This window comes from Pelophylax lessonae (genome assembly GCF_965119305.1).
Source record: "Pelophylax lessonae genome assembly, chromosome: 3".
NCBI lineage: Eukaryota > Metazoa > Chordata > Amphibia > Anura > Ranidae > Pelophylax > Pelophylax lessonae.
In genome coordinates, this window is record NC_138770.1 from 244991606 (window position 1) to 245008437 (window position 16832).

The 16832-nt window shown below is 45.6% G+C and overlaps 1 protein-coding gene across 1 annotated transcript; it reads right to left on the reverse strand.

Moving 5' to 3' along the window:
• Positions 1–370: 370 nt before the first annotated feature.
• SSR3 (signal sequence receptor subunit 3) lies at positions 371–14609 on the reverse strand. Its single transcript, XM_082252386.1, has 5 exons — positions 14392–14609; positions 11084–11210; positions 10079–10177; positions 2573–2704; positions 371–539 (listed from the first exon to the last, which is right to left on the reverse strand). The coding sequence occupies exons 1-5, from the start codon at positions 14522–14524 to the stop codon at positions 473–475; spliced, it is 558 nt and encodes a 185-aa protein (XP_082108512.1). The 5' UTR covers positions 14525–14609; the 3' UTR covers positions 371–472.
• Positions 14610–16832: the final 2223 nt, after the last annotated feature.

The window sequence follows — 16832 nt, forward strand, 5'->3', positions numbered from 1 at the left end:
GCAAAACTATTGAAAAACATTCAGAAAAGATAAATATGGGGAAAAAAAAAAAGTCAGTGGCCCCCACCTGTAAAACCATTCCTGTTTTTGAGACTGTTTCATTATTGCCCATCTAGTGCACCTGCTAAAATCATTAACACCAAAGCAGCTGAAATTGATTAACACCCTCTGCTACTTAACTGACCAGGTCAATAGCCGAGGAGTTTAATGGACTTGATGCTTTATTGTAACTAAAAAAAGGCTCCTTAATTTTTTTTCAGCAGTATATATAAAAATATGGCAATTGTTTGACACAAAGTAGAAAACAAAATGGAATTCTGTTATCACTTACACAAAAACAGTGGAGAGGAGATATAAAAAGGCAATACGATTAGAAATCCAAATTGATGTTTATTGTACATGTTGCAGACTTTAAAAAACAAAAAAAATACATAAAAGGTTTGTTGCACCAGTCAGTTTCCAGTCAGAGACTTTACTTTGATCCCGTGGACAGCAGAGCAATAAGACCCGAAGCAACACTTAATGACAAAATGTAATTTCTGAGAGGGGGCAAGTTAAGGAAACTAAAGTAAATAACATACCTGAAAAGCAAGCAAGCAAGCAAAAAAAAAAAAAACAAACAAACACACACACACAAAACTAGCTGCTATTATACGGCCGACAAAAGGTATATCTACAAGTCATTTTCGCATCTGCAATATTTTATAATTTAATACATCTTGTCCTATGCCTATATTTCTTTTATTTTTAAATATGCAATTGAATGCCCTGCCCAGCCAGGAAAAGAAAATTGCATATTGCACTCAGTCCCATTTAGAAAAAAATGGCACAATGGTATCTTGTCAGTAGCTCCAAATGTGCACCGCATTGCTGTGCAGATCACATGCGAAGTCTGTGCGATGCAAATTCAGTCATACAAACTGTATGGCTGAACTTGCATCGCATTCGGACCAAACTCCTGCAGGACCCTTTGTTTGTCCACAACAGAATCAGATCGCATGGGTGTTCACATCTATGCAATTCAACTCCAGTCGTACTGCGATCCAATCTGGAGGTGTCATTAAAGGAGTTGTAAAGTCAGGAAGGTTTAATTTATCTTAATGCATTCTAAGCATTAAGATAAAAAGCCTTCTGTGTGTAGCAGCCCCCCCAGCACCCCCTAAGACTTACCTGTGTCCCCTCTCTGTCCAACAATGTCCTAGAGTCCCTCGGATGTCCTGGGACTCTCAGGAGAGAGAGAGAGAGGGGCGGGGCCGAATGGCAGCTGTGTGAATGGACACACGGAGCAGCAGCTCGGCTCGGGTGCCCCCCATAGTAAGCTGCTTGCTGTGGGGGCACTCAATGGGAGTGAGGGGAAAGGAGCAGGAACCAGGGACCCAAAAAGAGGAGGATCCTGGCTGCTCTGTGAAAAATCAACTGCACAGAGGAGGAAAGTATAAAAACAGGTTTTTTTTTTTTTTTTATTAAAATAACACGAGACTTTAAAATCACAAACTTTGTATTGACACCCTCAGTGGTTTGCAGAGGGAAGTGTGAACTGCTAGCGATTCAGGTGCGATGCGGGAACCTGCACTGGATTTTCAGGGTTTCCCGCATCGCACCAGTGTGAACCGGCCCCTAGATCCTATTCACACCTCGCATAGCAGGAACACCAGTTCCCGATTTTTTTTTTTGCACATTGTTGGTGCATTACACATAGGGCAGCCCACTCACTTGAGGCCCCATTCATACTTGGCATGAGAATGCTAACCCTGTTTGGGGTGGCATTAAAAATTAATGGCATCACAAGTGCGCTGCACATTTCAAGTGCGTTCTTTGCTTGACAAATGCGCCAAAGAAGCTCCAGAACCTTCTCTGGTGTGGAGCGTTGCACGTTTGATACGAGCCCAACAGTGTTTGGGGTGCCATTAACAATTAATGGCACCACAAGGCCGAAGCATGTTTGCATCATTTCTGAAACAGGTGTTCCGAAAACATCAAGTGTGAATGCGGCCTAACTCTCTGCTTTCTTGGACAGCCACAGCAGCTATGTGGGTAAATAAGCAGTGCAGTGAGGAACTACATATCCAGTGCTGTTCACTCACTCTTCTTGGGATGCAGGCTGGAGGAATTTCATGTACTTCGGAGCTGCACACCGACAGGCTCCCTTTCTCTTGCTACAATGAGTGACAGAGCTGATCTCTAGTGGCACCAGCTGGCAGAGATGAGAACTGTCACTAATATATCCACCTCTTTTGATCTGTGTAGACAGGGGTGGAGGGTTAGCTGTCAGTTTGCTGCTCAAAGACAGCATGGATTTTAATAGGACCGAATGCATGGTGCATTATATATATATATATATATATATACACACACATACACACACTTTTGTATCACTTGACCCTTTTAGAATGAAAGCTCTTATGAGCAGTATCCTCCGATTCCTCTTGTATTAAAAAGTGTATTGTAACTAATGTCTGCCATCATGTTGTAAAGAGCTGCACAAATTTCTGGCGCTATATAAATCCTGTAGAATAATATTAATTAAACAATTAAAAATTATATGAGTGGACAATCACTAGCAAAAGGATACACTGTAGGGTTGAAGTTTTTCAGTATAAAGAAGGAAATAACAATGATCACAACCAGGAAGAGTGTGTTGTTGTAGAAGATGGAGAAGGTGGTGGCTTCATAGTCAGCAACTTCATTTTTCTTCCAAAGAATCCTGAAACAAATAAAACAATTTAACTCTTGTCCCAATTTGATAGTATCATAAATCATTACTGTGGCAAGCATCGCCACTTACAGAGTATTCTGTCAGGAATGATTGTCCAACTGTATTATGTGTGTATTGTATGTGTAAACGTAACCCGTGCAGTACCTGTAGGATTTTGTATTGTGTTAGCTGCTGGCTCATGAATGTGTATTGGAAACCCCTGCTGCCCCTCTGTGGAGACCCCGTGTGGCAAACACAGCCACTGGATATTGCCCTATTGTTTGTCTGGCAGAGTAAGGTATTATGGGATGTTCAGTTTTGTGTGTGGAATGTCTCGAAGAGGGAGGGGTTTTGGCTGAGTGTAATCCCTGCGTTTTTCAATAAACAAGGCAGTCTAGTGTTGACCTTCAAGCCATGTGTCTGCTGGTTATTATAGGGTTGTTAATATTATACGCTACCAGGATTATTGTATGCTGTGCCTGACTACCAGTGGAAATATCGTGGATCGTACTGCTACTCCGCTACAATTGGTGGCAAACGACGGAATCTTTATCCACACAGCAAGCAGCGTTCGGCAGTATTCATGCGAACAAAGAGAAAAAGAAACCATTCAGATGAAACCGGAGTTCGGCAGTACATAAAACTACACGACAGGCTGGTGAATGGGAACGGATTATACACGGATAAAGCGGCAGACATTGAAAGCATTGCTGGAGGCAAGAGGGGGAAAAGCCAGCCGCAAAAAACAAAAGTGACCCTTGTAGCAGAGCTCATGGAGGGAGACAGCGGGCCCACAGGAGGCAGAACGCAGCGAATTTGACAAGGAGCTACAGAGCAGACTGGCCTACTACCCAGAGCCCCACTCAAGAGAAATACTGGACCGGCTGATGGCGGACGTACAGGAATACCTGGTGGTCAAACACCAAGCGAGCCAGCGAGAGAGCTCCAACGCCTGTCCACATTACACAGGGGAAGCCCAAAATACTGTACCAGGCATTTAAAAACTTCACGGACACGGAGGGAGAAATAGATGGGTATTTGCAAGACTTCGAGAGGCTGTGCCAGTTACATAACATTGACCCAGAGGATCAGGTACAGATATTGGCTGGGAAATTGGCCGGGCAGCCGATGCGTATCGGGCAGTCCCTAATGCCGACATCCGGGACTACCAGAAAGTTAGGCAGGCGATTTTGACCAGGTATGCCATCACCTCCGAGGCATACCGACTCCAATTCCGGGATCTTAAAAAGCAGGACCAAGATTCCCACACTGAGTTTGCCCATCGTTTGCACAGGGCGGCCACCGGATGGTTAGATGCAACACAAGCCACTTCACGAGAGGATGTTTTGCAATTATTATTGTTGGAGCAGTTTTTCCCGGAGACTACCTGAAGAAATGCAGCTCTGGGTAAGGGACCGTAAACCTTGCACCCTTCCAGAGGCTGCTAAATTAGCAGATGAGCACCAAGACACTAGACGGGAACAACGACCACCGCCTAGGGTAGTTGCCCAGCAACCCTATCACCGACCAGCAGTCACCGAACCAGCACACCCACGTTCAGGAGGAGGTAACAGTCAGTACCCCAGGTACCAACCAGGAGCCCATACCCGGTGCCATCTCTGCAACCAAATGGGGCACATACAGAAAGACTGTCCCCGAAATCGGCCTCGTCAGCCCTGGCCGAATCAGGGCTACGCACCAGCACCTCGAGCCATTGTACACTGTTACCAAGCAGCCGCTGCATTACAACCCCCCCACAGCAATCCAAATGGAGGAACCCCTGGGCAACCTACACGAGGTTAACCCCATCCAAGCGGCATCGGACAATCGACAAAACCACCGACAAGCTGTTCACCTGGAGGGGAGACAACTAGAAGGGTTACGTGACTCTGGGGCTACCATCACGTTGGTCCGGAATCACCTTATTGCATCCAGACAACTCACTGGGGACTCTGTAGCTGTGCGAGTAGCTGAGGGAGCCATTTTCAAAGTTCCCACTGCGAAAGTACACCTGAATTGGGGAGCTGGGTCAGGGAATGTGGAGGTGGGCATGATGCAGGATTTACCCGCAGACGTTATTTTGGGCAACGACCTGGGGGAGCTCACTTCAGCTTTTGTTCCCCAATCTACCATCCACGAAGCTTATTTGGTTATTACCCTGCAGCAGGCTCGCACCACAGGACCACTACTACCACAGACGGGGCGGAACTCCTCCAGACACCCAGATACCCGTCCCGCAGTGGGGTACAGTGCCACAGGTGCAAGCAGTTTGGGCACTATCGACGAGACTGTACCCATAGCAGGAACCAAGCTGCATGGATCCGACCAGGGACACCCCCTTCAGCACGGACAACGGTCCCCTACTATCCCACAGAGGTTTCCCCAGTCGTACCCAGGTTCAAACACACAGAGGAGCAATGGGGTACACTTCATGAAGCTAACCTGGTGCAAGCCGCCACGGAGAACCAACAGCATCATCTACAATCGGTCCAGTTAAATGGAATGCCCGCTCAAGGTCTCCGAGACACGGGAGCCACTCTCACCTTGGTCAAGCGACACCTGGTTCCAGATGCCGCCCGAACCGGAGGCTCAGCAGTGGTACGGATGGCAGGGGGAGCAGTACACCGACTACCCACTGCAAGGGTCCACTTGAATTGGGGTGCCGGGGCAGGTCTGATTGATGTGGGGCTGATACGGGAGCTCCCCACCGACATCTTACTGGGGAACGATCTAGGCCAGTTGCCCTCAGCGATCCTGCCAGTCCAGAGCCCCGGCCAATATCCCGGAGACCTAATGGCCTTCTGAGGTCCAGACGCTTCAATGTTTGGATTAAGAACAGTATTGAGCCCGGTTGTTGCACTGGAGTTTGGCGTTACAACCTTATGACTACTAGTCACTACCGCCCCGGAAAACAGAATGGCCATGCTGACGGGTTATCGCGACAAACTGAACTGGAAAAATGATCTGTGAGCGTTCCTCCGGACATCCCCAAGCCGATCAGTTAGGATCAGACTGTGTATGCCGGCTTGGTTCTGGGGGAGCATTGTGGCAAGCATCGCCACTTACAGAGTATTCTGTCAGGAATGATTGTCCAACTGTATTATGTGTAAACGTAACCCGTGCAGTACCTGTAGGATTTTGTATTGTGTTAGCTGCTGGCTCATGAATGTGTATTGGAAACCCCTGCTGCCCCTCGGTGGAGACCCCGTGTGGCAAAAACAGCCACTGGATATTGTCCTATTGTTTGTCTGGCAGAGTAAGGCATTATGGGATGTTCAGTTTTGTGTGTGGAATGTCTCGAAGAGGGAGGGGTTTTGGCTGAGTGTAATCCCTGTGTTTTTCAATAAACAAGGCAGTCTAGTGTTGACCTTCAAGCCATGTGTCTGCTGGTTATTATAGGGTTGTTAATATTATACGCTACCAGGATTATTGTATGCTGTGCCTGACTACCAGTGGAAATATCGTGGATCGTACTGCTACTCCGCTACAATTACCACATGGCAAACATACGTGTAGCATTATTGGCAAATTAAAAAAAAAAAAAAAAAAAGAAGAAACCCTGGTATATGCGCTCATGTATTAAACACACACATTCTTTATCCTGAGAGCAAGCTTCTTCCTCTATGGTACGTGATGAAGTCGCTAATCCCGCCCTATGCATTTCATCACTAGGATCATCATTCATGATATCCTTCTGGCGCGCACACACACACTTTCAGATTACTAGCGGTAATGCACTTTCAGATTAGTTCCACTTTATCAGCACAGAATACATCCCCATGGCAACAATCCTATTACCAGTTCTGGACCGGAATTTGCCCCCTAATGACCAGGCCATTTTTTGCAATTCGGCATTGCATTACTTTATTGGGCAATTGTGCTGTTGTGCGACATTGTACCTAAATAAAAATGGGTGTCCTCCTGCTCTCTAGCTCCCTTGTAACCTCTTCCCATGCTCACCTCCAGAAGTTCTCCCGAGCCTCTCCCATCCTCTGGAATGCTGTACCCCAATCTGTCCGACTAGCTCCTACTGTCCACTTTCAGACGATCCCTGAAAACACATCTCTATCTCTTCAGAGAAACCTATCTGGCAACCACCTAACAACTGTACTTTTATTTTCTCCATCAGCCCATCACCCACAGTTATTACCTCTTGACCCTCTCTTAGATTGTAAGCTCTAACGAGCAGGGCCCTCTGATTCCTACTGTATTAAAGTGTATTGTACTGTCTACCCTCAAGTTGTAAAGCGCTGCGTAAACTGTCAGCGCTATATAAATCCTAAATAATAATAATAACAATAATCCTATATAGGGGGAATCACAGGTGCTGTGATCATTTCAGATATAACAGTCAGCTGTGTTTACAACAGCTGATCGTCCTCTAAGCAGGCGAGCGAACGCGGGTGTCCGGTGGCAATCACGGCTGCTGGCCCTGTGGATTGGCATCCACTCTGCCTGGGGGGGGGCTGCATTTTCTTTCAACGGCAACAGCAAAATGCCGACAATGCTGGCTTCTCCTCCTCTCCTTCCCATCTACACATTCAGCTGCTGCAGGGAGGAAAATACAGCCCATTGGTTCCACTAAATGATGCCACTCCTCTCCAGGTTTTTCTTGTGTCCCAATCCATGCAGCACTGTCTGGCCCCTCACCTCTCTAGCTGAGGAGGATGTGTCAGGATGGAGAGCAGCATTCATTCTTTTTTTTGGCTCAATGAACACAGGGATTGGTACCGATCACTGACTGTTCATTCACAACTGAAGCATAGCAAAGTGATTACTATGCTTCATCTTGTGAATAAACAAAAAGCCGCTAGGCACAGAGCTGTCCAGTGAATCAAGGCTGACAGTTACAAACATGACGGGAATTGTAGTCCCGCAACAGCTGGGAAAGCCACAGATAAAACACCCATGAGTTAGGCCTGAACCTCAGTGATTTTTTATCTTTCATGTTGTTCAGGTAGACACTACATATGTATATAGTAGGGATCGGCCGGTTTTTCGTTGCCGATACCGATATTTTGGCCATTGCATATCGGTATTGGCCGATATTTTGTACATTTAAAGTTTTGCAAAATAAACACAATTTTCGACACAAATCTGTTACTGAACATGTTAATGTTCGTTTATTAACATTTTTACCATTAAGGGCTCGTTCTTCACACCTTAACTGCATGAAAACTGATAGGAAAACCGCACTTGCAGGGACATCAGTTTAACATTATCTGATTGTGAATGATGCATAAACTGCTGCAGTAGTGCACTCACTCACTGCAATCATTTTAAATCACTACTGCAGTGCAGTCAGTGCAAAACTGCTCAAACAAAAGCTAGACAAACAGCTAGACAGTGGATTGGAGTCAGAGGACTACCGCTGCAGTAGTGCACTCACTGCAATGATTTTAAAATCACTAACTGCAGTCAGCGCAAAACTGCTAGAAAAAACAGATAGACAGTGGGGAGTCAGTGGACTACTGCTGCAGTAGTATACTCTCACTGCAATCATTTTAAATCACTACTGCAGTACAATTACAATACAATTATTGCAGCAGTGAGTGGCGCACTACTGCAGCAGTAGTCCACTGACTCCACCTGACCTGTGGAGGGTGGCTGGCTGGCCCCCCGTGTGGAGGGTGGCTGGCTGGCCCCCCGTGTGGAGGGTGGCTGGCTGGCCCCCCGTGTGGAGGGTGGCTGGCTGGCCCCCCGTGTGGAGGGTGGCTGGTACAGGCCCAGGGCCTGTTACTGGCTAGCTGGTACAGGTAGGACCTGTAGCTGGCTGGTACAGGCCTGTGGGTGGGTGTATGTATGTGGCGGCTGTGTTAAACACACTGTGTGCACTGTACACTCACTGTCCCGAGACTCCCCGACTCCAGACGAGGCTGAGGGAGGCGGCCTAAGAAGGCAGAAGCTGACCCAGTGCGTGGAGGCGCAACATAAACAATGACGTTACGACAATATCGTCAGAATTGGAAACCTCCAGGGCCGATTCAGATATATCGGGGAAAGTGCATATCGGCCTTGCTGATAAATCGGTCGATCTCTAGTATATAGGGATGCCCAATAAAATCAACCATTTTCTATTTTTTTGAGGGATGAAATGTATTTTAGCATATGATATTTATATGTTAAATTGTGTTCAAACAAAAAAAAACTAATTTTTAGTTTGTTGTTTGTGAGCATCCTAAAAGTCCATAGTGTCATTGTATCAATTTACAACACATCACATTAAAAGCAGCAACAAAATAACAAATAAATACATTTTTAATATATTACAGCTTCCCAATCCTTAAAGGATGTGGCTTTATTATTTTCCATCTATATGCTCCACCCCTCTTTATATTTACTTTTTGATCTGGTCAGTAACAAACTTCATCTCTTAGGCTACATTCACATCTAGGAGTTGCTATTTTTACAGGCGTTTTTCAGGCGGTTTTTTCAGGCAGTTTTACCGGCGTTTTTTTGTGCAGGCGTCTTTAGGTTGACAAGTGACCAATAAAAAAAAATAAATAAATAAAATAACGCCTGTAATCTGCCAAAGAGGAAGCTCATGTACTTTTTTAAGCGACGGGCGTTTTGCTTAAGGCGACAGAACGCTCAGATGTGAACAGGGGACATTGAAATGAATGGGAGGGATTTGTCTTGTTGGGCGTTTTTAGAGCCAAGGCTTAGAGCTGAAAATCGCCTAGATGTGAACAGAGCCTTAGGGTGTCTCCACTCTGGATAGAGAAATAATGGCGACAGCATTTTCAAAATGGGTAGAAGGTAGTGTTAAGAGGCATCAGCAGATTTATATGGATTTGATGAACATATTAAAGCAGAACTCCAGTTAACACTTTATAAGCACTTACAGCAAAGGCTGACCATTGTAAGCACCCCTGTCAGTGGTAAATGTTTTGTCTCAACCCCTACCGCTTTTGCTGAACAGCTTGGTCTGCTGAAAAAACAGACCTACTGGCTGGATCACCAGGTGAAGAAAAAAAAAAGTATGTATGTATGTATGTATGTATGTATGTATATCTCCTTTATTTCTTAAAAACAATGCCATAAAAATTAATTACACTAGGCTCACTCATGAAAACCTCTAAAAATGACTGGATACTCTGACTTTTAAACGGTTTCTTAAATATTGTTCCTATTTAAATTATTACTCATTTTCTTTGACCCATCATCTTTTTGTACACCGTTACTTCCCCCCCCCCCCCCCATTACTACTCATAGCAATCCTTTTTCTTTACTGATGGGTCTGTCACATGATTGACCCGTTTTGTTTGGATCTCAAAGATGTAGCCTTTCTATAGATTAGCGGTTTCCTAGGTAACCCAGATCCCATTGCCTTACCCCTCAGTAAAGCTGAATATAAGAATAGGTCAGCTGTTCTCTCTTTACCTCTCATCCTTTTCCTTACGGGACATCTTCCTATTGTCAGCCTCAGACAGCTTGCGGGTCACCTCTCTGGAGACAGCATCCTCTCGCTTCTGTGCCACCCTGTGCAAAGGAAATTTAAATCAAGTTTAGAAACAAAATCAACCATTACATGTCTTGTAAAACAGTACATTGGAACTAGATTTTCTCTCATTTAATGAAAGTGATCATATCAATGTGTGCATTTTTAAAACCTTGCTTGTTCTGTATGGTTTGTGAATGCATACTGTATGTACATAAGGGCAACCACATTTGCTCATCATTATATGTGCAGGCTCCATTTCCAGAAATTGAATTGAATGATTGCAGTCCACGGGACATGGAAGCGCAACAAAGATTGAGCCTGAATTTGATGTAACATTGTGCCCTCCCCCTTTCCATAAGACGTTACTGCTGATGGTAGCCACAACTTATAGTGAAGCAGCTGGATCAGCAAAACTGACATCTGCCATTTTCAGAACATTTTAACAATGGCAGGATACATAGATTCATTATATCAGCGTCCAACTCTGCTGCATTGTTATTCTAGCTTTACTACATGAGTGACTGACCTGCAAGACTGTCAAGAGTTAACTGGACGCATGTTTGTTCAGGATCAGCAGTAATTCTGTTTACAAAGCTGAAGGAGGAACTTCACCCCCATTAACGTACTTTTCTTTTGTCCACAAAACCCATACGCCCACACCTTAGCAAACCCATCACTGTTCACTAGGTCCAGCTCTGACATCTACAGGAGAAAGCCATCTCTTCCTGACTTTAACAGCCAACCCCTGGATGACAAGCATGCATGGCGTCATCAATGAGCTGGCTGCAAGAACCAAGAAGAGGCAGCCGAACCCTCTGATGAAGCAGAACATAAGCGTTTTCACATAACTGATCTGAAACCTCCTGGGATGCATGAAAAGGAAAATTGGAAAGGGTGATGGTGGTTCTCTCAAAAAAGGAAAAAAAAAAAAAAAAAAGACTTACTTGTGTTTGAGAACAAATTTCACATTCTTATAGGCAAAGGCCACAAGGTATGTGCTGACAAGGGTCATGACACTGTACAGGACAGCTGATTGCACCAGATCCATATGCCATATTCTCCAGTACAGCCCTGTAATAAAAATACAAAAAAGAACATTGCTCAGGCAGACATTACAAACAGTTTCAAAACATCATCAGAACTATAAGCTATAGAAAGATCTGTCACAGATTATGAGTGTAGAGTATGCCTTCCTAAAGACAACTCAGTGGTGCCCAGGAGGCTGGGCACAAACTGACTAACGAGCCATATGTCTAAATAAACTGAAGTGATCATTTAAGGGTCTGATTTCTAGCTTGCTGTACAGAGACTGCAGGAGAACACTGTTGGACCTGCCTATGAATGGCCACCACTAGGTAAAGTGCACACTGCTTAAACAAGGTTAACACAACCAGATAAGGAACCTTACTTTCAGAAAAGTAACAGTTATTTTCAGTGATGGAATTTGAAGTTAACGCTTTGTGAACTGAAGTCAATTGGAGTAATTTATGTACTCCTGATTAGATTTCATTCTAATTAGCAGTGGATCAACAATTTAGAGATCTCCTGCTGATTGGAACAGAGTGGCCAGATGACACATCCATGTCCTCTCAATTTCTGCAGTGCAGCCACGGACAGAGCCTGCTCTGCTCTATGGATGGTAGGGTATGCTGCGCACTTCTAAATTAACTACAAAACAAAAGAAATAAATGAATGAGCTGCCAACACGTTGATCTAAGAATTAGAACAATAGATCCCCATGAAAATTAAAAACAAACAGGTGTGGCGTTAAAAATGAATAAGTGAGAACTACAAAGTCCTTGACAACAGACAGTCCAAATCTGTATAATCAAATTCCAACAGGAAAAAAGACAGGGTGCTCCAAAGGACACTTCAAACTCCAATCACCGTATGTAGGGAGAACCGCCACCAAGACATAAGCTGGCCTCTTACCACAATGATTTGACCCCCATTACAGAGATCAATTGCAGCCTGTCTGCAGGCACGGTGTGTGACCCGGCTCAGCCAGAACCAAGTGACACTATCCGATTGGGAGTGAAGCGGTCGGTGAAGGCTTTGACACCGGTCAACCAGTGGATACCTTACAGGCTGCAATTGATCTCTGTAATGGGGGTCAAATCATTGTGGTAAGAGGCCAGCTTATGTCTTGGTGGCGGTTCTCCCTACACACGGTGATTGGAGTTTGAAGTGTCCTTTGGAGCACCCTGTCTTTTTTCCTGTTGGAATTTGATTATACAGATTTGGACTGTCTGTTGTCAAGGACTTTGTAGTTCTCACTTATTCATTTTTAGCGCCACACCCGTTTGTTTTTAATGCTCTTCTCTATGGGCAGCCAGGAGAAAATGGACGTTGCTGTCTGTTTACACCCAGCTAGCCTCTGATCTGACCTAAACAAAAGACGGCTGATCCCCTTCCATTTATTTTTATCTATTTTCAGAGAACTGCATCAGACACGGAGGTAGGCCTGGTAAACAGACAAGTCAGTTTTACAACCACCTGTTCAAAGAAATGCATGGACTTTTTGATCAGGTCCTCCTGAAAAGCTGACAGGCAGACCGGATTGTATCGCCTGTGTGAAAGAAGCCTTGAAATGGAACTAAACCTCAGTTTTGGACAGCTGTGAGCAGGCAGCTTCTTATTGCAGTACAGACATGCTAGGTCTCTTCTGCAATAATACAAACTACCTGCTTGCAGTTTTCTACTACCATACACTGTGCTGTTTATGTGCAGCTCAGAGAGCATTCCTGGCATAACTTACTCCCGTGATCATGCACAATTGACATTGCCTGCCCGCCAATCAAGAGACTGTAATACTCAGCACTGCAATATGACAGCAGCCAGCAAGGGATGCAACTCTAGAAGCTAGAGGAGAGTATACTGAAGGGTTCAGTTCTGCTTTTAGGCTCCATTTACACCTGGGCATTTTGGTATTGCGGCAAAATCGCTGAGATTCTGACTACAATCTCAAAACGCAGAGTTAGGTGCCATTATTTTCAATGGCACATAAAATGTGGTGCGGTGTTGCCGCGATTTATCGCAAAGCAAATCCCACTGCATGAAGCTTGTCGGCTAAAAAGGAGCAGGAGCTTCTATTGGGTGACAAGTTTTTTACGTGATGAGATTTGGCACAACAATTGAGGCAGAACCACACCATTGAATGGCAACTAAACCTAAGTTTTGCAATTGTAGTGCGTTTTGAGAACGTAGGCAGCGATTCTGCCGCGATCCCAAACGCCCAGGTACGAATGGCACCTAAAGGATAAGTTCACACCGATATTCAGGGTGTAACATGTTACAGATGCACCTGCACCCCTCCTCGAGTCCCTGTTTTCACAGCAAGCAGGGCATCTTCTCTTCCCTGCTCACTGCCACAATCTAAAAAAACAGTTCTGTAAATGTGAAAACTATAAGTACTGACAGCTTGTAGTTCTCAGTGAACTACCAGTGTACTGTTGATCCCTCTAGGTCAGTGATAAACCTTGGCACCCCAGATGTTTTGAAACTACATTTCACATGATGCTCAACTTCACTGCAGAGTGCATGTTCATCATGGGAAATGTAGTTACAAAACATCTGGGGTGCCAAGGTTCGCCATCACTGCTCTAGGTAGTTCATTGATCTTCCTGTCAGTCAGTAACTGCCTGTATCAGAGGGATGGACAGACAGCTACACAGACAAATCTCAGGACCATGGCATTACACTCACCATCTGCTGATCACAAATGCAATGCTTTACAGCAGGGATATGCAAACTGTGGCCCTCCAGATGTTGCAGAACTACAAGTCCCATGAGGCATAGCAAGACTCTGACAGCCACAAGTATGACACGCAGAGGCATGATGGGACTTGTAGTTTTGCAACAGCTGGAGGGCCACAGTTTGCATATCCCTGCTTTACAGGCTCCTAATAGAAAAAATAATCAATCTGTATTTTATTGTTCCCATGCAAAAAAAAAAAAAAAAATGTGCATTTGTTATTTTAATGGTAAGAAGGAAAATCCTTCACTAGTTTCCCTCACTATGGAGAGATTTCCACTTCCTTCCCATTGTGTCTTGGTGACAGGAAGAAAAGGTAAATCTCCCCAAGAGAAACAAATTAGAATGGAACTCCTGACACTAGAGACGTGGGGAGAAATGTATGTCAGTGGTGGGATCTCTCCTCCAATCAGCTCACACACATACAGAGAAGCGCAGTGCTCCCCCGCCACGTCTGCAGGATGAATGGGCTGTGATGGAGGCCAGGCACACACTTACAGATAGGGATGGCGGACACGATGAAGGCGTTCCCATAGAAGAGTGCGGAGGACTTGGCGGACAGGTTGCGGCTGAAGTCCTGCAGTAGTAGGTCCTCTTCGGACTGCTGCTTGTTGCTGCCTTTGGGTGGCATGGCCGGAGAGGAAGGAGACAGACAGAGCAAAGCGACACGTCTCACACTCAATGACCCTTCTCGGCTGCCGTCAGCAAATACCTTCTACTGATTCGTCAGCATTAAGACACCGGAAGCGGAAGTCCCAGAACATGGGCGGAGGGAAACATTTACTACGTATGCCAACCACAGCCATCTACTTCCGCATACCTGAGACGGTGACGGAAGGCGGTGATGAGGGGCGTGGTTTGTGCTTGTCGTCCACGCTGACTTGGCCTTCTCTAGTAGTTAGTCACAGCGTCAGAATCAGAAAGGAGAGCGGTAGTGAGGGATATGGAGATGCCGGAAAGTTACCAGATATTTACAATACAATAAGGAAACGACCTCCTGACGGTGCCAAACCTTCATTTTTACCCACTTTTGGACTGGAAGGTTTCCCCCTTAATGACCAGGCCATTTTTTGCGATTTGACACTGCTTTATTCTAACTGACAAGTACGAGGTCGTGCGAAAAAAATGAATGTCCTTTTTTACCCCACAAATAGAGCTTTCTTTTGGTGGTATTTGATCGCCTCTGCAATTTTTATTTTTTGCGCTATAAACAGAAAAAGAACGACAATTCTGGGGGAAAAAAAGCAATATTTCTGCTATATAACATTTCCAATTAAAAAAAAAATGTAAAAATCAAATTTTTCATCAATTTAGGCCAGTTTGTATTGCTACATATTTTTGGAAAAAAAAAATCCCAGTAAGTGTATATTGATTGGTTTGGGCAAAAGTTCGCATCTACAAACTAGGGGAAAGATTTATGCCATTTTTATTTTTTTTTTTTTACTAGTAATGGTGACAATCAGCGATTTTTAGCGGGACTGTGACATTGCGGCGGACAGATTGGACCCCTAACTGACATTTTTGACACTTTTTGGGGGGACCAGTGACATTACTACAGTTATCAGTGCTAAAAATATGCACTGTTACTGTACTGACACTGACAGGGAAGGGGTTAACCCAGGGGCAATCAAAGAGTTAAATGTATGTCTAGGGGGTGTTTTTTCTAACTGTAGGGGGGGGGGGGTGCGCTTATGGAATCATCACAGGGACCTGTGTTTCTAAATAGAAGGATCACAGGCACTCTGTTGATTCCTGAGAGAACAGCTCTCTCTCCACGGGGAGTGATCGCAGGTGCCCGGCAGCAATCGCGGCCGCCCGCCCCGTGCCTCAGCTTCCCCGGTGATAAATGGGCGCGCGCACGCCCCCAGGATCGCTTCCACAAACCGCTGTACACGTACGGTGATTTGCAGGAACTTGCCGACCTGCCGCCGTATATAGGCGGCGGCTGGTTGGCAAGCGGTTAATGACAGGCCATTTTTTTACGATACAGCACTGCTTTACTTTAACTGACAATTGTGCTACCCTGTACCCAAATAAAATTTGTCTTTCTCTGACAGTCGCCGCCCACTCATTCAGTCTTCACCAATGGGTATTGACCTCTTATCCATAGGAGCAAGCTAGGCATAAGACTTGTTAAAAATGAAGTCCCACTGGTCCAATACCCCCCTGCTATCAGCATTCCCAACTCAGTTTGACTTCTGCCTAGTTAGGAGCAAGATAGGCTCTCCCTGTGCTGGGGCTACAGTCTCAGCCTTCTTCTATTTTATTACTTTTATTTCATGCTAAGTGTTTTTTTCTTGCACTACTAGCTTTTTATTTTGTTCCTGCGCCTAGTTAGTTTGGATCTTCGGAAGACTACGGCGTTTGCAGAGCTGGGAGTCGGACTGGTCGTCCTGGTGCTCCAGGACAGAGGGCCTTATGGAATCCCAGCCCGCCATTGAGCGTTTAGCAGGCTATGCGTACGCCCTGGCCTCGCAAACGACCTGTCCCTGTCCTCAGGGACGAAAGTCTTGGACGTCTCAACCGCGGTTCCGTGCGTTGCTAGAGTCCTGCGTTTTTTGGCTGATGACACCCCACCGCCAGGGGTGGGAGGCTTCCCGTCGAGGAGAGGCGCCCACGCACTCTGGTACGGTAAGTACGTTCTGTGTGGGGCCTCTGTCTGGGGATGGCAGTCTGTGGTATCCCCTGATGTCTGTTTGTGTGGGACTCGCCTTACTCCCAATCCCTGCGGGGGCTCTAGTGCGTCTATGACGCAATGTGGGGGGTTGTGGGGGTCCCTACCCTGGGTGACACTGTTGTGGCTGTGTTTGGGTGCAGACATGCATGGGCGCCCCGCTGCGGTGTAAAAAACCACGGGTCCGCCATTTTAGGTGTGGGCAGCTGCTTAGCTTCACTGTGGGCACTTTCTGCAGCTCTCTATGTAGTGTGTTTTGGCGCCT

Excerpts from the sequence above, each read along its gene's own strand:
- SSR3 (XM_082252386.1), bottom strand. The coding sequence starts at position 14,524 with ATGCCACCCAAAGGCAGCAACAAGCAGCAGTCCGAAGAGGACCTACTA. Across the intron at positions 11,211-14,391 it reads CGTGTCCGCCATCCCTATCT|GGCTGTACTGGAGAATATGG; the intron begins GTAAGTGTGTGC and ends TTTTTATTACAG. Across the intron at positions 2,705-10,078 it reads CGTAAGGAAAAGGATGAGAG|GATTCTTTGGAAGAAAAATG; the intron begins GTAAAGAGAGAA and ends TATTTGTTTCAG.